Source organism: Pleurodeles waltl, chromosome 3_1 (genome assembly GCF_031143425.1).
Source record: "Pleurodeles waltl isolate 20211129_DDA chromosome 3_1, aPleWal1.hap1.20221129, whole genome shotgun sequence".
NCBI lineage: Eukaryota > Metazoa > Chordata > Amphibia > Caudata > Salamandridae > Pleurodeles > Pleurodeles waltl.
This window is the reverse complement of record NC_090440.1, coordinates 90,011,108-90,037,347: the sequence shown is the minus strand read 5'-3', so window position 1 is coordinate 90,037,347 and position 26,240 is coordinate 90,011,108. Positions and strand designations below refer to the sequence as shown.

The 26,240-nt window shown below is 41.3% G+C and overlaps 1 protein-coding gene across 3 annotated transcripts in view; it reads right to left on the bottom strand.

Moving 5' to 3' along the window:
* The window catches only part of LTO1 (LTO1 maturation factor of ABCE1), a 250,665-nt gene that overhangs the window by 197,675 nt on the left and 26,750 nt on the right, over positions 1 to 26,240 (bottom strand). The window contains exons 4-5 of one of the 3 annotated variants that reach the window (XM_069221904.1): positions 16,536 to 16,653; positions 9,472 to 10,091 (exon numbers count right to left, since the gene is read on the bottom strand). In XM_069221904.1, the coding sequence (XP_069078005.1) occupies positions 10,023 to 10,091; positions 16,536 to 16,653 (187 nt within the window). In that variant the 3' untranslated portion in view covers positions 9,472 to 10,022. Of the gene's footprint in view, positions 1 to 9,471; positions 10,092 to 16,535; positions 16,654 to 26,240 lie in introns of those variants that run through there. The other 2 variants (XM_069221903.1, XM_069221906.1) reach the window with 2 other exon arrangements.

The following is a 26,240-nucleotide window of genomic DNA, read 5'->3' as shown; positions in this document are numbered from 1 at the left end:
TCATACAATATCTGCAACCATCCAATCTTCCTCTTCGGTAGCCTTTTGTAATGGTAATATACTTAAGCTATCTGTATTGACATTGCCTAAACCTGCCACATACTTCACTTTAAATGTATATTCTTGCAACCATAAATCCACTTTGCAATCCTTCGAGAAGCTTGCCCTGCACCCTTTGTAGTGAAAATATCCACAAGCAGTTTATGATAAGTTTGTAGTCACTCTCTGCCCCACACAAAATTTAGAAAATGTTGGCCTCTCCACTAACAGGAGAGCGCTTCCTTTTCAATTGTTGGATAACATGCTTAAAACCCTTCAGTGTTTTTGGGGCAAATACCACCACTCTTTCTTTTCCACTGCACATTTACAAAAACACAGTCCCCAATCCATGCCTACTTGCATCTGGGGAAACTATGGAATGATCATATATCTCAAACGGTTTCAACTCCACTGAATTCACTATATTTTTATTAATCTCATCAAAAGCTAGCTGGCATTCATTTGTCCACACATACTTTTACTGTCCTTTTTTCATTATGTGCCGAAGAGGTTGAGTTTTATCAGAAAGATTTCTAATGACTTTGGCATCATACTCCCCCAGGCCTAAAAAATGAGCTCTATTGATCTTTATCAATTGGACGCAGAGCCTTCTCAATAGCTTCCATTAACTTGTTTGTTTGGTTTTATCCCTTCGTATCATAAGGTATGGCCCAAATATTTAACACTGTGACATGTAAATTTTCACTTGCTCACCTCCACTGTTCTCCAATTTTACATACATTATTTTCATAATATCACTTCTTGTTTTCTGCCCAGATTAAAATGTCGCCCTTAAAGAATATAACATTCTCCACCACTCCTAGCAATTAATTGATGACCTGTAGAAATACTGCTAAACTGGATTTAAGGCCAAATGGCATGAACACAAACCAGTACACCACTTCAAGCATTATGACGAAGTTAAATGTCTCAAATCTGGATGCAGTAATATTTGATGGTATGCACTTGAGAGGCTAAGCATAAAGTAAAAACGACCTCCTTTAACACCTGTCAAAAATTCATTTATGTTGGGTATGGCATGGCGAACTACCCATATATTGTTGTTAAGATCTCTTAAATCTATGCACATTCTGATAATGCCCTCTGGTTTACAGACAATTACTACTGGACTAACCATTCTGACGATTCTATATGCTTTATCACACCCTTTCCAGTAAAATGGCCAATTCTACCTTCAATGCATCTCTCAATATCACAGGCACATTCCGCACCTTATGAGCTTTTGCAACTGCTTCCTTTTTTTAAGACTATTTTGTGTACAAACTTTCTCAGGCACCCCATGTGTTCTCCAAATAACTCTGGAAATGCTTTTTTCGTGCCTCTACATCTTCATGCACCAGCATGTACCAGTTGCTTTGCATTTGGGTTCAATAAGATGTTTAATGCTTTCTGTTCCCTTCAACCAAGTGAACATCTTTCTTTCTCCACCACATATATGCAACATGTAGTGTCACTTTCTTGAAAGCATAGATTAGTTTGAAATCATCACATGATGAGCAATTTTGTTCCACAGTACCCAATCAAAACTACCTTACTTCCTGGCAATTCTTTCTCACCCATCCTACACCAAATGTCCAGGCTGATCTGCGTATACGGTGAACATGAAACTGCCCACATTTCAACATTTGTCTTGTTAATCAACACTAAACACTTAGGCAGACAATATTGCTCATACTCTGGAATGCGGATTCTGATTTCACAAGCTTGCTCAACTTGTGTTCCACACTTTGTGATCCTTCCGACATGTCATATAACATCAACAATTCAACATCTTTATCCGATCAGTCATCTCATTAGATTTATTTTCTACTTTTCAATCCATTTTATTGACTACTAGCATAGGTGCTTCCGCTAATCTTTTTTTCTCCTAGTTTCTTTACATAGCGAGAGGTATCCTTTATGGTTTGGTCACTACGATAGCTTTTTCTAATAAAGGGTCTTTCATGTTTAATTTTTCTTGTACTTTCATTTTTACACAGTGATTTATTAATTAATCCCTTATAATTTCTTCATGTAGTTCTTTATAATTACATGTTCATAATGCACTTACATATTTCTTTATGAATTTATCAGATAACTGGTCCCACAAGAAAAACCTATGGCGCTCTACCACCACACTAGCCTTTTTATCGTAATGCATCTCTAGTGCTTTTATCTCCATAACATTTTCCTCATCTCCCACATTTTCTTCCTCAGATCCAACTTCATTTTCTACATTTCTACTCCCACCTGGCAGCGTCTCAATACTTTTCTCCCGAACACCCATAGACTGTGCTTCAACATAGCCAATTTTCTTTTGGCAACAAAAATGTCTCCTCCTAAGGCCTCTAGATATGTTTCGAAAGCTTCATGTCAATCTCCCTATGGCTTAACTGGATCACCAGGCACATCTAGGAAAATTGGTGGAGACATTATGGACTGCATGATTGCGCACTCTAAAAACAACCTAAGTAGTCACAATTTTCTTGGAAAACACAACAAACGTACACAATAAAAGTATTCACTTGTCTCAAGAAAACATAAATGTATAAAACAAACAATTAATTTTGTCTGGATGTTCCTTTGATTAAATTGGTAAAATGTTTTATTATACGTTGGTTATGAAACATGGATGTTTTACATTACATACTTACTCCTCTTCCAATTCCAGGCTAACAGACTAGCGTGTTTTCACTGAAGTGTTTTCTGATTGGCCACTAAGTTGCACACCCACAATCTGCTCTAGGATTTGGTACTGTAAGTGCTTTATAATTTTTTTTTTTAATTCAGCTGATCCCTCATGATCCTGACTTTAAGGAACCAGACATCCACTGGTTGTACTAGTAACAGCGCTTACTTTACAATTGTATGGAATAGACACGCTTCACTTTCACCTGTCAGCCGCATTCTTATCTAGAGCGTTGACTACGCGTAATTGTCCAATTTCAAGTCTGACAAACTTGATAGATCTCAAATTTCACCCACCGGTTTCAGCGCGTTCTATATTTCAGTAACCTTCAGCTACAAGCACTGATTCAACCTTCGGCTACGTGCGCTGTCTCAGCACACTGAACTCCACCTCATACGCCCATTCTGTGTATTCTATGCTTTAGTCTGAATGTGGCTGTACATGCTGGGAACCCCCTCCAGAATAGTGTGGTAACTCGCACTCACTCACTCACTCATTCCTCAGCGTACGCTCTTACCATAAACATTTTTAATGTTCAGATCTTCCTCAAAATATCACCTCTGTGTACACAACTGCTCAAAACAGCTACTACTTCCACCGTGATGCTTCAATGCCCACTATTTGGATTTAGTCACTTCTCACGAAGATGTTGTTGAGGAAACACCAGCTACTGCTGCTTGCCCAGTTTACCATTACATCAATTAGCGAAGGTCCTGGTAATGTGACATCCCATCCTCGTTGCCTTTGAAGAAGCACACAGCCACCAAATTTTTTTTTTTTTCCCCTTCATACCTTTATTTCAGATATGCAACCAACCCTTGAAAGACACAGTCAGCAAATGGCAGTGCTATATCCAATCATGGCACAGAATTTTATTTCATTGCGTAGCAGCATGTTGCTAAGACTACAATTACATGTGAATGTTCTATCTACCAGAGGCTTCTCCAACAAGTAGTTCGTGAGCTACTGGTAGTACTTTAACTAATTTTGAGTAACTCTCCTGTGTGCGGCCCAGCCACCTAAGCAGAAGCTTTTGCTTGACTGAACTGAACTATTTATACCAAAATTGAAACGTACGTCTTCAGAATAAAAATGTGCATATTCTTAATACTCATAAGAATGTGTTTAGGGAAAAATGGTTGAACCTTTTAAACCTGATAATTGAGTGATACATCATTTGGCGTTGAGTAGATTAATTACAAACATTAATTTGGCGCCTTGAGTGTTGCAGCTATGGCTGTATGCGTTACCAATGTAAAGGCCTTCCAAATTGACACCTTTTTTAAATTACTGCTCACAGCCTTGCATGAAGCACTGAGGGGATCAGTGTTGGTAGTGTTGCATAGAGTGGCTACTAAGGTAATACTTTTTGATGCTGCCACTATTACAACACTAATATTATTAGTAGCTCCTGATAACTTTCATTGAACATAAGTAGCTCTTGCTACAGAAAAGGTTGGATACCTCTGTTCTTCCATAATACAACAGCTTTCGAAATTCTGTGGTGCAGATTTTACGTAAACCTGTATTCTTCAGAAGCTACCTCAGATCTCTATAACCTTAAAAGCATATGTGCCATGTCGGGCTAAAAATTAACTACATATAGAAAATGTTGCACAGAGCAACAATCCCCATAAAGTCACTAATGTGATGTACGCTGTATAATGATTTACAAACCTAGTTGGAAAATGTATGCATAATATTTACTGTAGTACATTCTTTCCTGTAATCCTATTGCCTTATCCAGGAGATAATTTCCTCTATCTTCCCTTCCCGTCATTTTTTGGTACCTTTGGAAAACTGTGTTACATAAATTGATATTTCTGTAAAAATGATTTAAAAAAAAAAAAAGAAAAAAAAAAAAAAGAAAAAAAAAAAAAACTTACAGCTGGCATATATATGTATATAAGGTTACAGGGACGTTATAGTTAAGTTCTGAATTTACTCATACAAAACCATAGACATTCAGATGTTTATAGTTGCAGTTCTTTCAATTAACAAAAACTCGAGCCTTAACCCCTACGGTGCCCTGGACGAGGTGATCTCGTCTAGGACACCGGTTCCCGGGTGCCTTGGACGAGATCACCTCGTCCTGCATCCGGGAACTGGGGGGAGCGCTCCCCACCCACCCCCCCAAGGCAGGGATGGAAGGGGAAACCCTTCCCCTTCCACCCCCGACCTCCCCCACCCCCGTGATGTCAGCGCGCGATCGCGCACTGATTTGTCACAGGGCCTCCTCCCATCGCGCTGGAAGCTCAGCTTTGCATTTCTCTATCACGTGGGGAGGCCCAGAGAGGCTTCAAAGGGAAGGAAATGTATTTCCTTCCCTTTGAAGTCTCTCTGAGCGTTTCAAAAGCCGGATTGCTTGCAATCCGGCTTTTGAAACGCCCACTAGACACCAGGGATTATCTTTTTTTTTGTGAAACTGGCATGAGGGGAGCGACCCCTTAGGCAAGGGTCGCTTCCATGGGGGGAAATTTATTTTAGGCCATTTCTGCCCCCCTGGGGGGCAGATCAGCCTATTTTGATTAGGCCGATCTGCCCCCAAGGGGGGCAGAAATCACTAGGCACCGGGGAATTCTTTTTTGTTTTTTTTGTTTTACAGATGGGGAGCGACCCCTTGGACAAGGGTCGCTCCCTTGGAGGAAAAAATTGTATTTAGGCCATTTCTGCCCCCTTTGGGGGCAGATCAGCCGATTTTTGCTACGCCAATCTGCCCCCAAGGGCAGATCGGCCTATTGTTATTAGGCCGATCTGCCCCCAGGGGGGGCAGAAACCTCTAGGCGCCAGGGCAAATGTTATTTTTTTTTTTTTTTTTGTTTGTTTGTTTTTTTACAGATGGGGAGCGACCTATTAGGCAAGGGTCGCTCCCCTTGTGGGCAAATTGTATTTAGACCATTTCTGCCTGCCTAGGGGGCAGAAACCACTAGGCACCGGGGATTTTTTTCGCCAATGTCACGCAAGGGGAGCGACCCCGTAGGCAAGGATCACTCCTGGGGAGGGTTTAGGGGGGTGGGGGGCATTTATTTTAGGCCATTTCTGCCCCCCCCGGGGCCGGCTGAGCTAGAGGCCAAAATTCACAGGTAGGCACTTTGCAAAAAACACCTCTGTTTTCTGTGAAAAAATGTGATGTGTCCATGTTGTGTTTTGGGCCATTTCCTTTCGTGGGCGCTAGGCCTACCCACACAAGTGAGGTACCATTTTTATCGGGAGACTTGGGGGAATGCTAGGTGGAAGGAAATTTGTGGCTCCTCTCAGATTCCAGAATTTTCTGTCACCGAAATGAGAGGAAAAAGTGTTTTTTTGGCCAAATTTTGATGTTTGCAAAGGATTCTCGGTAACAGAACCTGGTCAGAGCCCCACAAGTCACCCCATCTTGGATTCCCATGGGTTTCTAGTTTTCAAAAATGCGCTGGTTTGCTAGGTTTCCCCAGGTGCCGGCTGAGCTAGAGGCCAAAATCCACAGGTAGGCACTGTTTTCTATGAAAAAATGTGATGTCTCCACGTTGTGTTTTGGGCCATTTCCTTTCGTGGGCGCTAGGCCTACCCACACAAGTGAGGTATCATTTTTATCGGGAGACTTGGGGGAACGCTGGGTGGAAGGAAATTTGTGGCTCCTCTCAGATTCCAGAACTTTCTGTCACCGAAATGTGAGGAAAACGTGTTTTTTTAGCCAAATTTTGAGGTTTGCAAAGGATTCTGGGTAACTGAACCTGGTCAGAGCCCCACAAGTCACCCCATCTTGGATTCCCCTAGGTCTCTAGTTTTAAAAAATGCACAGGTTTGGTGGGTTTCCCTAGGTGCCGGCTGAGCTAGAGGCCAAAATCTACAGGTAGGCACTTTGCAAAAAACACCTCTGTTTTCTTTTAAAAAATGTGATGTGTCCACGTTGTGTTTTGGGGCATTTCCTGTCACGGGCGCCAGGCCTACCCACACAAGTGAGGTATCATTTTTATCGGGAGACTTGGGGAACATAGAATAGCAAAACAACAAGTGTTATTGCACCTTGTCTTTCCCTACATTTTTTCCTTCCAAATGTAAGACAGTGTGTGAAAAATACGTCTATTTGAGAAATGCCCTGTAATTCACATGCTAGTATGGTCACCCCGGAATTCAGAGATGTGCAAATAACCACTGCTCCTCAACACCTTATCTTGTGCCCATTTTGGAAATACAAAGGCTTTCTCAATAGCTATTTTTCACTCTTTATATTTCAGCAAATGAATTGCTGTATACCCGGTATAGAATGAAAACGCACTGCAGGGTGCAGCTCATTTATAGGCTCTGGGTACCTAGGGTTCTTGATGAACCTACAAGCCCTATATATCCCCGCAACCAGAAGAGTCCAGCAGACGTAACAGTATATTGCTTTCAAAAATCTGACATTGCAGGAAAAAGTTACAGAGTAAAACGTAGAGAAAAATTGCTGTTTTTTTTCACCTCAATTTCAATACGGTATATTAATTTTGAAAATCTGACATCGCAGAAAAAAGTTACTTAGTAAAACGTGGAGAATAATGGCTTTTTTAACTTCAATTTCAATATTTTTTTATTTCAGTTGTTATTTTCTGCAAACCCTTGTAGGATCTACACAAATGACCCCTTGCTGAATTCAGAATTTTGTCTACTTTTCAGAAATGTTTAGGTTTCTGGGATCCAGCATTGGTTTCACGCCCATTTCTGTCACTGACTGGAAGGAGGCTGATAGCACAAAAAATCTTAAAAATGGGGTATGTTCCAGTAAAATGCCATCTTTGGGTTGAAAAATTGGGTTTTCTGATTCAAGTCTGCCTGTTCCTGAAAGCTGGGAAGCTGGTGATTTTAGCACCACAAACCCTTTGTTGATGAAATTTTCAGGGAAAAACCACAAGCCTTCTTCTGCAGCCACTTTTTCCCATTTTTTTGAAAAAGAAACGAAATTTTCACTGTATTTTGGCTAATTTCTTGGCCTCCTTCAGGGGAACCCACAAAGTCTGGGTACCTCTAGAATCCCTAGGATGTTGGAAAAAAAGGACGCAAATTTGGCTTGGCTAGCTTATGTGGACAAAAAGTTATGAGGGCCTAAGCCCGAACTGCCCCAAATAGCCAAAAAAAGGCCTGGCACAGGAGGGGGAAAAGGCCTGGCAGCGAAGGGGTTAAAGTAACTATAACTCGCGCCTTCACCATGAACAGTTGTCTCATCAATAATTTTATTGCACATGTTGCAGTGAGAATATCAAAGATGGCATAGAATGTCATCAATGGTATAATAAGTGGAGTAATTTGCGGTGCATGGCGAAGGCGCAAGTTATAGTTACTTAAAAGAACTGTAACTATAGCTACTGAATTTCTATGGTTTTGTACGTTATAATGGAAGCCCTGGGGAGGTGGTGGTCCCCAGGGCTGTGGGAAGGTGGGATCGGGAGCCCCCCCCATAAAATTATTAATGCCCTTGGGACCAGGTCTACCTGGGGGAGGGGCCATAAAAAACACAAGCGCGCTTGTGATTTTCGTAATTTATTTACCATGACAAGCAGCAAAAAAATAATTAAAAAGAAAGTGCTAAGGGGTCAGGGTGTCTCTTCCCTGGCCCTTTTTTTCACTTTTTTTCTGGGACTCGGATCAAGCCGAGTCCCAAGATGGCTGCCAACACTTCCTGGTTTGAAGGGTTGGCAGCCAATCAGAGTTGTGCATTTGACTGCACAAGCTCATCTTTGTTTGCAAATACTTTGTGGCCAGAGATATACAAATTTTAATTTCCCAAACATTTCTCAAAATCTATTGCACGGATTTACACCAATTAACAAAAAGCACAATCTGCTGACCGACATTTAACTTTCTGCAAAATTTGGTGTAATTTGGTCAAGTGGTTCGGGCTACAGATGTGTTGCCAGATCCTATGGGAATTAACATGGGAAACGTAACGATTTTTTAGCCCCCTTTTTATTGGTCCCGCCTTGACGGATCCCCTTTAAATTTTCCATGCGCACAGAAAATCACGAGGCCATTTTTTGGGAAAAGTTTGGGAAGATTTGTCAAAAGGTGCCAAAGATATAAGCATGTCAAAAAACGCTTTTTCTGTGGAAACATGGTCGGACAATAACAACCTAGTGGTGAATGCCGCTAGGTAATTATTATAGATCTATAGATAGATATATACACACATATACACCAAAAGATGAACATCATGACCAAAATCATGGGAGTAGAAGAATCAGTTGCAGAACCTATGGCCTGTGATATTAGGAGACACGCCAGTCGTTGCGGCACTGCTACTGGTGTGATAATGGATACTGAGTTACTAATGGCATCTCAAGCATCAAATAAAACTAGGACCACTTTCTCTAACTCATGAATGCAAAGACAAATTCTCCCTTTCTATACAGGATTCAGACCACAGCCAGTATGGTTTTGCCCAGAATAGAATATTACAACAACTGTTCTCTGGATCGTCCTAAACTTCAGCAGGGGTTCCAATGTTTCCTGAATTTACTTCAAAAATATGCCTCAACAAACTGCATGGTTACAGCTTCATTGGTGTCACATATGTTCGTGCAACAAGTATTTTTTCCACATTTCTTTTTTCTTACTACACGTGACGGGTATTTCAATGAAATTATTTCCTAGTTGCAGGAAACCGAACATTAATCTGTGGTTGATAAGATGATAACCACGGATTTGGATGTTGAAAAACACACTACACTGCTCAACAATGGCAGTACAAATTGACAGTTCTGGCAGCAATGGATATAGAACAAACCAGATATTATATAAAAAATATTTTAATAGTTAATTCCAAATATACAAACCCCAGAGTGAGAACTATTTACAAAACTCAGTATTACAAAAACATGCTTAAGAAATAGCTTCAATCACAAGCTATGTTTGTTGGATATATTGTTTAAGGACAACCTTTTGAAAGCAGGCAAAGGCACTGACTTCCCTTCCTGATTTGTTCCATGCGGCATTCATTCAAAGCATCGCTTAGAACGGACCTCTGTAGGTGGTTATGTTCTCCAAGGTCATTTCCTGCTGTATCACATTACTTCAAGGATTGCTGCTGGTGGCTTCTTTTAGGCAGGTATAGAATACAGGGAAGTTACATCTCAAAGCAATTCTTCCAAACTGCATGCTTCAACTCCAGGCATCTCCTACTTGCTGCTGCTTCTTTTTGGGATGTCCACTGTGGCTACGATTAACAACACAACACTGCAGCAGGTTAAGAAGATACTGGAATTTCAAGCACCTTGTCAATGCTTCTTTCCGAGATCATCATCCTTAACCTTGCATCATAACTAATTTACAGTAATTTCCATCAAAATGAAAGTCCAGAGCCTTCCTTTGCCACCATGATGTCCGGCTGAATATTTAGCAATGAACACAACTGTAAAAGGACATGTAAAAAGAGGAAAGATCTGTAATTTATGAAGTTTATTATTTGCAGAAATCAGCCAGAAGGACCCCAGTCTAATCACAAATGAGTAGCAGTACATTAGTTGAATATTAATTATTCACTTTGGTGCAGTTTCCACCTGGTTTCTGGTTTTCATGGAATATACATATTGGACCGGCAACAAGACCATCCATGCAATGCTTCACATATGGCTCTTGCCACTGAAATGGTAGATGAATGAACTAACCTATACAAAGTCTAATACCATCCTAAAGGATGCATCTAAACACTCTCAAAGTGCATCTGAGTAACTGCCATGCAGAGAGGATAGGTTGCAAGTAAGAAATTCTCAAGCCCTTCTCGTACTTAAGACTGCATTCGATCAGATACTCACCAAGCCTGATTCGATCTCACTTCAGTGACATCTGCCCCGAATACCGTTTGTCCACTTCTAAGTCCCACTTTTCACTTCGGTATTATAGGCTCCTAAAACCCGAACTCAGTGTCTATTTGGGAATTAATAAGCTTATTGAAAGGGACCCCAAACCTAACCATCGGAAGTCATCCTAGGAAGAGCAATGGGCAAGGTCCTTTCCCACTTTTAAACTTTCGTCTTAGACTGCGATCTCACTGCACATCTCTACCCCTCATTATCTTATGGTGTGACAAAGCAATTACCCTTGTTTTACACCCATATAAGTATTCACCAGTAATAACAGAAACGAAGGGAAAGTGTTAACAGGTTAACAGGATCTCCTATTATGCTTGTAGAGTGCAGTGATTCCATGCGTTCTGTCATCCAAGGGAAATATGGCATCAGTCAGGCATACACCACAGACTTCAAGACCAGAAATGCAAGATACAACCACTGACAATTGTTATAAGCAAACTTCCAATCTGCTACCTCTTCAAATCACAGTGAGAAATAGAGGGCAGTAGAAATGTAGATTATAAGTACCACCTTCATGGGGACCCCTTCCCGTTTGCGAGTGGGTTAGCACCAATTGAAACTGGTGCTAACTGCGATTGTTTTGTGACCGCATTCACAGTCACAAAACAATCATACATCGCACTGTGACTCGCAATCAGTAAAGGGAAAGAGATTACCGAAATGCAAAGTTGGGTTTGTGCTTCACAAAATGCTTTTTTCTTGTCACTAACAGCCCTATTCTGCAAATCGGGCCATTTGCGAAAAGAAAAAAAAGCTTTGTACATGTGGCCTTAGTGTTCCAGACCCGCTCTGTACAACAGAATAAATACTTCATTTCGCTTCAACATCTTTGTTAGCTAAATAAACATTTATTCTTGAAACTTGTGAGAAAGATAACTTACTTGCAATCCTTATTCTGGATTGTAGGTAACTTCATTGAACTCGTACTTACCATACTCCAATCCACTTGCAGGGACCTCAGACCACCTCTACAACACAAACCTTAATTCACAGGTACAAATGTGCCCTTTTTTAAATCTACCTTGACAACACAGCTATGGCCAGACCTTATGTGATTACCACATAACCAGCTTTAATAAGTACCACTAAAAAGGTTTATGCTCTGCTAACATATTCATATTTTTTTATGCTTTTAACTGGGCAGAAGGAAAGTGTGTCTACTGAAGAAAGAGGGGTTTTGATTTTGCCATGTGGAAAAGGTTCACTACAGGAGTTATTCATAGCGACAAACCAATGAGCAAGGCTACAGGCCTCCTTCATTCACTGGGCAAAGTTATTTAACATGCCAGAGGCGTGCTTATTCTAAAGGTTTATAGCAAAGGCAGATGGCTGAATGTATTTACTGTGAAAAACATGCTAAAGGTATAGATATTTAAGGGAGAAGTTTCTATTACACTGTATGAAAGCCTGGAAACACTCATTTGTTTACATGGAATCTCACAGAATACTGTTGATTTCAGTTACCCCCTCTGACAAGCCCTAGTGGTAGGAAACCTGCAGTGTGATAATCCTTAACCTCTACTTTTTAGACCCTCGAATGAGGGGGTTCTATTTCGTTTAGACAACACATTTTGTACGTAATTCTGATTTTAGGGCTGTCTCTCTCACGGCTGTATTGTGGGAGAGTTTCTGCTCCATACACAAGGCCTGATTTGGTTATGGTGACAAGTCAACAACAATAACGACTACAGGCCTGACTGTCTACTGTAACAAAAGTTTTGTTAAATGCCAAAACTCTGATATATCTATTATGAAACGTTATGAGAAAGGAAGTAGGCCTGACATTGTAAAAAATCATATGTTAAAGCCAATAGACTTTAAGGATAAATTAAAGTTGATACACAGGTATTTTGTTCAATGGAATCTCACAAAGCTTTCACGGTAGACAAGAAGACTGCTTGTCAAAGACATTAACTGATACCAGACATGGCAGAATATATGCACGGTGATAATATTCTTAATGCGCTTTATGGATGGGTTGACAATCTTTTGCCAATTGTATTTATGCACATATTTGTACATTTTATGACAGTGTGTTTGTTACAGTGACACCAATGATAGAGACTGGAGCATAGGAAAAGATTATGTCAGATGCCATAGGTTTCATCTGTTTATTGTGATACGTTATGACACAGCAGAAGGCCAGACTTATTTACTGGAAAATGCATATGTTAAAGCACACTGCATTTTAAAGATGGATTTTTATTACAAAGTGTTAAAACCCGCTGACAGGTATTTTGTTACATGGAATCACCCACCCACAGATTAGCACAATATGCAAGGATTTTGGTGTTGGTAACCCCTTCTGACAAACCCTGGCACAGAGAATTCACACTGCAATAATCCTGGTTAGGTCCTCTTAGGAGGGCTGTGAAGATATTTTTGCCATCTGTAATTCTGTACGAATAGGCCTTTGAAGGTAGATTGTTATTACAGTAGGTCAAGGCCTGCAGAACGGTATTTTGTAATGCTATCTCACAGATTAAAGTATTAGGTAAAGGTTTTGGTGTTTGTTACCCTCTCTGACAAACCACGGGTGTAGGAGATCTACACTCTCTCATGGACGAGCATGTATATTAATTTATGCGTGGTATGTAGCAATGTTATTGTATTTATATACGTTTTGGATATGGCCTCATAGCTTTTGTAACCTTGTAAATCAATCTAATTCATACAAAAAGACATACATATATTGAGGGGTTTTGGGCAAGCCCTCTTCGGCCATTGGTCCATTCAATTATGATCTGCCTTCCTCTGCCCAAGGCAGCATACAGCATGAAAGAATGGAGGGGAAGGTGTATGCATTCAAAAACTGAAATTCTGTTAAGTTTTACCTTTCTGTGGGAACATTCATGACTGAGAATAGTGTACAGTATTCACATTACTTGTTTTTACCAGTTGCCATCACTATCCATTTGAAACAAGAACAAACACATATTTATTAATTATCAAATCAATCTAAATTAGAAAGTGGATATTTCAATCTGTGAGAATTACTAGTTTTAGCACATGCACAGAAGTGGATGGCATTTGAAATACTTATTTCCCTTTGTGCTGACTTTTTAGGCTCTGACCTACTTCACTTTTAATATTTCTACATCTGGTGCAGAACCTATGAAAGCTAACCATCAAACAGAGTTTACAAATATATTAAATTGTGCATCTGTATTAAGACTAGTGAGTTTGAATTTAATTCGGCATACTTGTGAGTCGAACACTGCATTTTGGCGAAGACAAGGCTTTTTGATTAAATGGTTGCACTCTGATTGCATTGCACATTGAAGTATGGGAGGTGTTAGGGAGTTAAAGTCAACAGTGTGTTTTTGGGCAAGTAATTATTTAAAGGAATACAAACAAGGCAGTGCAAGCACATTTACCAACTGCTGTTGGCTTTTGACCAGTCACACTGCAGCGGCTGCAGAATGGAGTGCCATACTTCTCAGCATATATATGTAGTGCACAAGAGCATGTTTTTAGAGCAAGTGCCATGTAGAACTCCGAGGGAAGCTGCTCAGAGCAGGTCTTGGAATTGTTGTGTGATAAGGAGAAAGGCCGGAGAACAATAATTCCTACATTACTGTTCCAGTGCCTGACTATTAATAGCAATTAACAGCAAGACAAAAGGGACTTCGGCTGACACAGTCTTCTTTAGCAAGACAGGCAAAAGAGAAGACAAACATCTTGCTTCACAAGCCTTGCTTATGATAGAAACCGTTTTGCAGTTTTTGGAACAACAATTTACTTAGTAAGAAACTGGTAGGTGTGCATCTGTCCACAATGATAATTTAAGTGTATACTGTTATGCGATGAGTTGAACCTGGAGGTTTTCCAAGTAAGAAACACTTTTTAATTGTGAGATGGTTGAATACAAAAAGAATATGGGACACCTCTGAACATAAGAGAAAATGTGTTTATTGCTTTGATTTGCTATCGATGATAAAAAAATATTTGAGTACTTTATTTGACTGTGGTTTAGAAAAAATGCGTGGAATGGCGAGATGGTGTTTATGATTTTATTTCCTTAATTGCAAAATAGTTTTGCTGCACCCGGCATCGTTCGGAACCTTATGTTTTTTTCTGGGTTGTCCTTAAGCTGGATGGCAAGATGTGCAGATATATAAATGCTGTAATACTATGGGTTGTGAGAGTATTTTTTACATGAATGCAGAGGCACGATTATGTGTACGATTCAAGAGGCCCGGTTGTTATGAGTCAGGGGTATCCGTCTCAAAAGGTGGAAGAGCAGTACTCCAGTTTTGGTGTTGTAAAGTTGGGGCAGGGAATACCCTCAGTTGCATGAGCCAAAACTGCAGTACACTGGTGTAGGATGATATGGAAATTTGGGAAGAGTGGTATTCTTTCTCATGAGGAAGTACCCCATGGTGTGCAAAATTTGGGAAGATTAGTACTGCTGCAAGAGAAAGTTTAGTACCCAGTGTATTGTGGCACTGCAATGCCTGACGAGCACTTTGGAGGGTTCTTTGCAGGAGATCTTTTCTGAAGAAATTGCCAATGATGAACGGGTGTGTGAGGAATTAGAAAAAGTGTGCTAAATTGACTGTAGGTGACTACAGGTGTCAAAAAGACCGTCTTTACTGCAACTTGACCGATGTCAAGATTAAAAACAGGAAAAGAGAAAACAATAGATTATAATGGTCTGGTTCCTTAAGAATTTAAAATGTGTATACCTATCACCTCAACTCTAGGTGTATGTATGAGAGACTGTGTGCGGGTACTACCTACACCACAGAAACAATGGCTTATTGGTTCTGTAGTGTAGGTAATACCCACATACACTTCTTAGGGAACCAGCCCATTATAATCTGGTGTTTACCCTTTTCCTGTTTCTAATCTTGACATCATTGTCAGGAAGCAGCAGAGATTGGCTTTTTTCCACCTCACTCACCCACTCATCACCAGCAATTTCTTCAGAAAAGATCTCGGGCAAGAGCCCTCCTGAAGGGCCCATCAGGCACTGACCTGACGAGGAGCACGGCCCGATGATGAAGCATGTCACCTAATGGTGCATGAGGGATATTGTTCCTAATAAGCTACTTCGTGTGGGGACCTCAGACTCCCATCCTAATTGGTTGTGAGGAGCCCTGGATTTCGGGACACTGCACCTTGGTTTGTAGAATAGGTGTGAGAGTTTGTCCTGTTGTTTCTTAGTCAGTGTTGTATTAGTTTGAGGTTTTTCCTGTGCTTAAGCAAATAGGATGATGTAGTAACATGGCATATCTGGTTTGCCCTCTGTGTAAGGAAATGGGATGATGTGGCAACATGATGTGTCTGTATGTATGGACTGAGCTGAGTGTAGAATGTTTAGTGTGGCTGCTGTGAGAATGTGTTGATTCAGGGACTGTTGCTGTGTGTGTGCTGGGTGAAGCTTGGCAATCAATTATGGTTGGAGGGAGAACAATTTTCAGGAATAAACATACAGTGAACGCAGTGGAAGAGTTTATTCTGTTGAGCTGAAGGGGGTAGGGCAAGCAGGATTCTCTTTGGGATGTGTGTACTTCACTTACAAAGCACTTCGGCAAGACTTTGTCAGCTATGTGCCTACAGCCTGCAGTTCTTTGGCTCAGTGTGTAAAATCAGGGTGACAAGAAGAGTTGTGGCCTAGAGATCTGTCTAATACAGCCATTAGTAAAGAGGTGGTGTCACTGAAGAGGAACCAAGAAAACATAGTGCGTATCAACTGGTTTGCACCCCTGCTTTAAAAAAAAATCATAATGAATAAAAAAAAAAAGAAAATCAAGCCTCACACCTCCCTGTAGTCCTACTAAGTTAGATTAAACTACTTTGACACTGAATATCGCCCCAGAATTATCAACACCAGTATGCATGACTATACTATAAATTGTTACAAAGAGTCATAAATGTAGCACGTACAGTAATTAATAAAATTCAAATAATTTCCAAGAACATGCGTTATTTTAAGATTTGTGGTTCTAGCAGCAGAGTTTGAAACCTAGAATACGCACCTGCTTAAATTTTCCTCTAGCTTTATCCAGGTTCTCTTGGAGTTTATCATTGGTGGCGTCCTCCCAAGGACATTCTTTAATTATTCCTTCCAAAGAATCCAGAACCTTCAACTTTTTGCTACAGGAGGTAAAAAAAAAAAAAAAGAAAAAGTAATTTCTAAGATGTATAGAGTAATTAGCTCCACGTGTCTTGATATCTGTCAATCTATGTATCTAAAGTAACTAACTATATGCACATTTCGAAATGTATGGTTCAAATTACGTTCCACCTGTGATGCTATCAATGTGCAAGGTGTAAAATTTCTGAACACTGTAATGCAAATAATGTGCATATATGTCCACGCGCAGTGGCATAAAAGAGTTAAACAAGCTTCACCTGCTACTCAAGGCGTGTGCTTTAAGACCTGCAGCCTAAATTAACATCTACCTGGTACTGTCCAAGATGTACATAAACATCTATATTTCCACTGGCTTATTGATGTGCATAGTGCCAACAGATTTCACATGCTGTAATGTGCATGGTGTTAAGCAATCTCATATGTACTCTTTACGTTGTGTGAATAAACCTGTGCATCTTGTGAAGTTCATTGTGCAATAAAGGTCACATGCTACATTTCTATGTACTGTGGCTTGAATGGTTTAACTAAACTTCCAAGCTGCAATATACACATTGTAACTAATCTCCCATGTGTTGCAACGTGCTTGGTGCAAATAAGCCACCAGAGACTAAAACATGGGAGGTGTAAACACAAAACACAACATATGGTCTATTTTAAGTTTGCTAGTTTTGAGACGATTTTAGTGGCTTTATCCCATATGTTACATTGCTCTTGTCTTGTGTACCAAAGAATGAAAGCCTTTATTACTCTAAAAAGGAAACTCCTTAAGGTGGCATCAAAACCCATACATTTTCACCCCCCTACTCCCTTTAGTACGCCGAGTTGGGGAACGTTCTATTTTGGACTGTTTGGTCACTTTTGACATCCTGTGCAGACCCACAAACAAGGCTCCTTCTTACCTCGTTCTTCTGACTTGTCACCTTCATCTTTCATCATTAGTACTGATGCCAGAGCACGCTCAATACCCGGTATTTCTGCGACTTCATGCCAGAGCGTCACTGTGCGTATCTATCGTTCTATCATTCTGGGTGGCACTCTACATCTCATGCCAACTTTATAATGAAGAAACATTAACTTTTGGGAGATTCTTTTATAAATATTCAAAGCCTCCACCACCCTCCTTTCTTTTGATGATTGTTTCAGATGTTCGAGGCCAATGCAGTGTCCTTTGGCTACAGTATGTGAGAGGTTCAGTGAGGTCCCACTCATTCATTTTTCAGGATTTTTGGGCATTCCCACCACCATTCCCGGGGAGACGCTAGGGCTCTCAGCTGCTTCTGGAACCTCCAGTTCACAGGATGCCTCTTCTACTTTCTTTGTCTCTCGAGACGTCGTTGCTGTCACTTTTCAGTATCTTAAACATTTATATATTTTTTAATTACAACTTTAACTATTTGCTTGGCAGATATTTCCCTTTTCTCGTATATCTTCTATGTCATCCCGAACTTACTTTAAGGCTGTTGATCTCTTACAAATACTCAGTCACTTATGTGACTCTCTCATGTGTACTGCTCTCTGTCCTCTTTCTGAATTAATTGTCGTTATTGATTTTCGCTTCATCAGACAGCTCTCATTGTCAATATCTTAATGGTGCCATCCTGCAGTGGTCTGTATGGTATCTCATAAAGGTCTACCAAACAGGACTATGGCTGCTGGGCAGATTGTGATGCTAGGTGGAGTACTTAAGTACGCTCACAGTAAATGGTGTAGCATCCATTCAGTCATGATTTCTTTGAATGGTTTTGACAGATGGGATATTTGTCACCGTTGTGACGAAGCAACCCATCCACCAATATCTAAATAAGGCCCTAAATCTTGATTTGATCAAAAGCTGTGAATTATTTTAGCGTGGACTACATGACAAGTTGAACATGTATCCATTATAGGAAGCTGTTGTCCGTCTGACACACTGCATGAATCTGCTCTGCTCTTGGTCAACAGTTGAGTGCAGGAGCGTTACATGGTTGGGGCGGTGGTGTTCTGAGTATTGGTGGCTTGGATTTGTTATCGGAGTCCCTACTCATTAGTCCAGTTTGGGAAAGCACACCTTTTCCCTTAGACGGGATTCTCTTTTGGCCGTGCCTTGATGCACTTGAAAGGTTAGTGTGATCGTGCTTTCGTGCAGTGGCTACAGGACCCCTACACATATTGTGTGCAGTAGGAAAGGTTTTTTGATTTTAATGAAATCATAAAAGTATATCCCTCGCATAAAATCATGGGCGTGTCTACTCATTGTGAACAGAGGCTTGGAGTGCAATAATAATAAATACTACTGAGCGTCTCACAAGACTGATTATTCAGAATATGCACCGTCCTCGTGTAATGCCCTGTGTGTGTGTGGGTTACAATCCAATAGGGTCTCCGTCTATGTGCTTAATCTCTATACGTTCATTGTTTTGCAACAGTTTTCATGGTTTTCATTGTGTAAACATGAACTCGTAAAGAAAAAAATACATTTTCAGGACAAAATTGAGTAACTGAATAATAAAATACCCTTTCTTGTGCCAAAGCAGTCTGCTCCAATTAAATCTCAATCGTAATTCATTACAATATTCCTGTGTTCAGTTAGCAAATAGGAGTATGCCTGCAACATAGCCCAGTTGGTTAGCTGGGCATATAGTGTGACCAGCAGGTCATAAGATTGAATACTGGAAAGGCAAACTCAATCTTTCACCCTAACGAGGTAAACGAACATAATAATATTAAACAGGCTGACAGTAAAACGTATTATTATGAACTGCATTCGAGACTCTAAAACTGTGTGAAACGCAATCTAAAACAAGTTAATTTCGATTACAGTGTTAAACAGGCATAGACAGATGTTCTGAAATCACAGTGATACAATATGTGTGCATTGTCTTTGTTAAGGCTTCTCTAATCTTCAGGCCAGGATTCCATCAGTTCGATATTTAATGGCTAATAGCTGATCAAAATGCAGCACTTTCGTACAGTGCACCTGAATGGTTTAAAATAAAACTAAATGTCTGCAAACGACATACAGGTTCATTCTTTCTGTAAGGAAATGAATGTTCAACATGCAACTGCTAGATTACCATTTCTTCCTTTGTTTTATTAGATAATTAGTTTTGCAAAAAGCATGGATTCATAACTCAGAATCATTTCAAACACCATTAAACCCCAACCACATGCTCTGGGTATTTCCAGTCATGTGCAATATATAAAATGTGTATGACTGAGTACCCCAGACGTAGGTCCCATGCTTACTGTGCCACTGGAAGCAAGCTATACCTGGCTGATGAACCGTAATCAGGTTAAAATTGATCCTGGGTTGTTTGCGTTCTGGTTCAGGGAAGGCCTGGCATTACAGTTCAGGTTAGACTGTTCCCATTGCAGCAGGGTAAAGACTGATTTGCATATGGCTGGGTCCAAAGTGAAGTGGCATAGTGGATTGCAGACACGAGTGATTGCCAGTTGCTGAAATTAATTCAAGCATTCTACTGACCACCTTGTTGTTGCCAGAAACAATACAGGCTGGATGAATTCATCCTGGGTAAAACGGTTCATATTAAAGGAAAGACAGATTTTTCAATTCTACATTTGGTATGGGTATGCGTTGAAACTGAATTCTTTTGGAAAGATATTTCTGTTTTGGTGAGACGGGTTCTCTATTCATCTATCACCAGCTACTACAATATTAAATAATGGATTTGATAACTTGATCCTAGACTTCAGTAGGAAACAATGGCGACACCCATTAGTAACATCAAGGAACAATATTCACGAAAATCATCATAGAGCACATAAAGTCAAGTGTACAGGACTACTTTCACACTGTGAATCATATCCAGGGTGGATTCAGGTGAGGGCTGTCTATATACAATAGATGAAACCTTCAACCAATATCACATCATTCATGAGTTCTCTCGCTAGAGGTAGATGCCACTCTTTAGCCCTTTCTTGGACTTTTCTCAGGTATTCATCCATGCCTAAAGAGATCTGCTATAGTCGCAACTAGGAACAACGGCCATGGTGCAGAACTTTTGAGAATAGTAAAAAGACCCAATTCTAACCTCAAAGGCACATCTCAGGACATGCATCACTAGAGCTAGAAGCAAACTGATCACAAATAAAAAGGAGTGAATTGAAGGTGCATCTTGGCCTCCTGCTGCTTAATATATTTACAAATGACATCTCCATTGTAATACTAATATATACCTGGAATCATCAAACATCGATTTCTTTGGTACTCTAAAGTGATGACTCCGTTCCACTGTGGAGGACACAAAATGCCTTTCAAACCCAATTGAATGCGACTGAAAGATACTCTGATAACCACCACCTTAGGTTAATTTGACAAAGCCAAAGGTTATGATCTGGACACTGCTCGATAAAAGGTCTCTGTATACTACTGACCCTGGGAAAGCAGCCCATCGCCTCAGTAAAAATCTTTGAGTACCTGGGCATGACCATTTCCAACTCACTAACCTTGAAGAACTACCACAATAACTACTCAATAACGCACTAGTGAGGACTGAAGAGGCTATGAAGGAAATTATTCAAATTTAAAAAAAAAAAAAAACTGCAACATGCACTCATAAATCCTGAAACCAGTGGTGCAAGCAAAAGGAGGAGGTACCATATTATGGAGCTGAAATTTGAATTTTTGACTCTGACCTGTCAGAGTCACACTGCCTAGAGAGGCACAACGTGGAAAAGTGCATGGGCCTTCGACAATCATCAACACCTGCAACATTAGAAGCAGCATGAGGGTACGCACCTTTTCAGGACAGAGTAGCCAATGCCTTCATAGTATGCTTCCAAAAGAAGATTTAGCATGCCCAATTATCTTGTTGACACCCCAAGGCATGAGGCCCTAAAATCCAAACATTCCTCCAAGAGCTATCTATGCAACGCTAAACCTAGAAGAATTGTTTTACTTTGCACATAGCTTAGAAAAAACAATGCCAAAGCCATGTTGAAGCAAAGAATACAAGAAAAGACTTCTGTAAAAAGCTGCACCATCATTGAATCACAGAAAAGCATTCTATGGTGGCAAATCGTCAGTACTGTCAAACTACCCATTGACACAAATGTTAGTCTGTCTCAAAAAAGACAACTTTTCATGACACAACCACAAACTTTCGATCAACGAACTCTTGGCCAAAGAGTCCCAGTAAAATCACCAGAATGCCAAAACTGGGGTTATGGACAAGAATCGCTAACACATTTCTTGCTCCTTTACAGAACTTACCACCGCATTTTCAAATGAAAATAACAGCCTGTAATTATGAGGCAGGACTGAGATAAACCAAACCAAAATTGATTCTCATCCTGACCCAGGACACTTAGGAAACCATCACACAAATGGGCCACTTCCTAGGTGAAACCTGGAGACTCAGTGGGAAACAAAGTAAAAGCAGAATCAAACTGAAAGGCAAAAAACACTCTCTTCAAAGAAGCTAAGGAAGCAAATTGAAAATCAATAAGGACTACCTACTGTCAACCAACCAACAAGCTGAGCTGTCTCTCCCCTCTCTAGTTTTTCCAAACTGCCTCATCTCCTCTAATGGATTTCTCCCTTCAGCCTTATTTCTGTTCTGGCCACCTCTGCATCACACCCTCCTTATTCTCTTATTTTACAAAAAAAATGTTAATACTAATGTTTGAATCTCCTATCATGAAAAGCCAACTGCTGAAAGTGTAACTAAAAACTGAAATAATGGTTCTATGAGTTGTGGAGGGAACGAAGAAGCAGATTCTCAAAGTTTGTCAACCAAGAACGATTCCTAAGATTTATAGGTGATATGGCGTTGTTAACAAAATATATGTGAAAGGAGGATGACATATGAAAGAATTTACAGAAACATTAGGAGATATGGTTGATGATCAATGAGCTATATATTGCAACTGATTAGGTTGTGCATTTTAATGTTCTATTTCCCATTATGTATCTTACTGTATTTTTTTAACAGACTTTTATTGGTTTTAATCACAAAGGCTGATGCTTAACATTAACAGATTACAGACCAAGTCAGTACATTACTATAGGCAACCATAACAACTTCAAACAAATGCTCCCCCATCCAACCCTCTCCTGAGCTGTGTCGTGGACCATTGTTAGTGTGCTGATATTATTCAGTTGGTCCAGAGACCAAGGGCTGGTTTATCTGCAGGCCACCCTCATAACTATCATATCCGCAATCACATATGAACCCTGGGAAAGGGCAGTTTTGTCCATTTGGGGTACTTGGTCCTCTGTGCTTTAACCCCCCTCCCGAAGATGTTACTGTCTTGGCAGAGTCCAGTTCCTTCATGTATTCCACCAAACTCTCCCATGAACGAGCTACCTCTATTGAGCCCGGGCCCCGTCTAGCGTCCTGGAATAGTACCTCGCTTTCGTAACTAGCCAGCCCCTCCAGCTCTCTGGCAGGCGACTACCCGGGGCCCCCGACAAGCTTTCCAATTTTGGGTGAGCTCTCACTTCGCCAGGGCCATGGTTAGGTCAATAAACCTGTTAGTAACTTTTATTTTGGACGGGTGTAGGAACCAATGTGGCAGATATGGCTCAGGCGAGCCCTAGACCTCTCTCTGAGTGACATGAGCCACGTAGGTTGTAAACCCTTTCCAGTATTCAGGCAAATAGTGGAAAGACCATAACAAGTGGTGGACATCTGCTCCAATTTTGACACATCTAGGGCAAGACGCTTGAGCTGCAGGAAAGAAATTGTTAATTCTACCTCGGGCGAAGATATGCCCTATGAAGGACGCAGAAGTTTATTAATTTAAAGCTGTCGTTTCTCGACACCCAGGATCTTCACCCAATCTCCCTTTGGTATCCCCAAGTCCACTTCCCACTGCTCTCTGAGGCAATTTAATCTACATCATGTCATTTCTATGGGCCCTGTAGAAGCAGGAGATAGCCTTAAATGCTCTAGAGGACGTACAGATCAGGTAGCAGCACTGCCTCATAGCTGGTTCTGTCAGACTCACCCCCAGTGCTTCATCACGGCTTGACACCACTGCTCTGGCCAACAAGAAATGCCCCAGAGGAGTACTGAACTATTCCTGTAGGTCTGCAAATTAAATCAATAGCTCAGCTTGGAATAAATCACCCACCCGAGAGATGGCTGGTCTCGCCTACTCTTCAGCCAATGTGTGAACTACCACATTTTCGCTGATAAATATTGGCCTCCAGGACTGATTAGCCCCCATCTGTTACTGGTCGCTTCTGTTTTGCGAATGCTACTCTATGGCAGCCTCATCCCAAGATAAAAGCAATGAGGCGTGATTCCAGGTTTTTACAGTGGCATCACTAGTGATGTTCATGAGTTGTTCAGTAGTTGACAATGTTCCTGCGCTGAGTTGTACATCTCCACTAATTTTGGTGCCAGTGACTCCCTGTACGTTGTGTCAAATTAAACTGGGAGACCGTCCGTGCCAGCGATGCGTACTCTGGTCATACTTTTCAGGGCTGTCCTCATTTCAGACAGTGTTGTATCGCTCCACAAACTAACAAATACCTCATGTAGGGGTGGGGTTGTGCACCCGCATATAAGAATGCATAATAGTCTTTGAAACCGTTGTTAATGGCATCCTTTCCATATAGTCTCCCTCCCTGGTCTGATTCTACTTCCAGTATCATACAGCCTCTAATTACGGGGTTGGCCACCCAAGCTAAGAGGGTGCCTGCCTTATCCCTGTCAGCATGTGCACGAGTCATGTAGACTTAGTAGTCAAATACTGCTACATTTTCTCTACCTTGCTTGCTAGGAGTTTTTTTTGCATGCAATAATGTTTGCTGCAAGACTGGGTTGGCAGGCCTTCTCTTCGTCTTGCAACACCTCTTCTTGGGTGTCTACCTCTTGCATCAGTGTGCGATGCACACCCACCGTCTCCACTATACACTTCTTGAAAGCATCCCATTTGAACTGTGGTGCGGATGCTCTTCTCTGATTATTCGCAAAATATTCCTGAATGCTGTCCCCGATTGAGTGCTGGAACACCAGTGCCTCAACTTTCAGCCCCCAAGTAGGGGTACTGTGGCGCACCATCTCCTGGTTCAAGTGTAGTAGCACTGGGTTATGATCGGAGAGTGTTCGCGTTAGGTATTCAACGTCCCATACCATTCAATGGATTTTCAAATGATCACAGGAATGTATCAAGGCACACATGAAGCTGGTGTGAAGGCTCAAGAAAAATGAATAGTCTCTAGTTGTTGGGTATGGGCACCGCCAAGAGTCCACTAGCTCCTAATGGGTCTGCCACCCTTTAAACCCTGAGCCACTCTAGCAACTGGTAAATTTCGTAATGGCGGGTGGGACCTGTCCATTGTGGGGTTGGCCACACAATTAAAATTTCATCCCATTAGGACAGAGTACATCAAGTAGGGTGACAGAACCCTGGACAACCCCTCCAAAAAGCTCAACTGGTCTATGTTTGGGCATATATGTTTATGCTTGCTAAGTCCTGGCTCGCTAATCTCCCCTTCACCACTACATATCGGCCTGCCGGGTCTACCTATTCTCCTGGCATCTAGAGGGGGACCCTGGGGTGCACCCATATGAGAACTCCCCCTGCAAATGAGGAATGTGTGGTGTAATAGGTCTGCCATGCCAACACTTATGGAGTGCCACCCCTTTATCTGTGAGGTGTGTCTTCTGTAAAAGGATGAAATGGATCCCCAGCATTTAAGGTAAAAATATACCTTATACCTCTTGGACATACTTTTCAGTTCCCAGACATTCGAAGACAGAAATCTGTAGTTCATGGTGGTGGCCATATCAAGGTGAGCATTTCTCTCACCATCAGTCATAGGACAGGCACACTGTCACTCAGAACATCCTGCTCCTGTTCCCAAAACCAGTAAGTAAACACTCCACTGACCCAGTTCATACAATAAGAACCCCAACTCCTTGATCCCAGGGCAAGAAGGCAACATCCCCCCATCCAAACAATCAACACAAAAACAATCACACGCATGCCAGTCATGCGTGAACCTCTCACTGGTGTATGCGCTACCCGGCTAGCCATACCACCACCCAGCACAATGATAAGCAACTGTTTAGGCAGCAAAGGGAGCCATCACCATCCAGGTCACCATAAGTACTTAAGGATCCAAGTGATCTTCAGCTAATCCAGTCAAAGTCCATGGGTGATAGCCCAACTGTTAAATCAAATCATCCGCTGACTACAGTGTCACCCTGTGGAGCGCAGTGTCAGAGCACACCGTTGAACGAACTTGATCGGAGTTTGAATCGGTGAAGTCATCTCATCCTGCTGAGGATGGGATGCGTGTTCCTCCCCCACCCAATGGTGCTGCCAACTCAACTGCATTTAGTTGCTCTTGCTGGGTCTTCAACCTGGAAGGGGCCACAGCACTCCCGCGCACACCACCACAATCAATTTCGTGGGGGCTTACGCGCTGCCGGGGCATCGGCTGGGACAGGTCGTTGGTCAATCTAGTCCCACACTTCTTGTGGAGAGTGAAAAAACTGAGCATCTTCAGTCTGGCAGGATATGACATTGAACACTGTACTCCCTACTAACGCCTGCGTCACTTAGCATGCAAGAAGGTGGTCCGTTGCTTTTGGACCTCACTAATAAAGTCTGGAAAAATCATGACCCT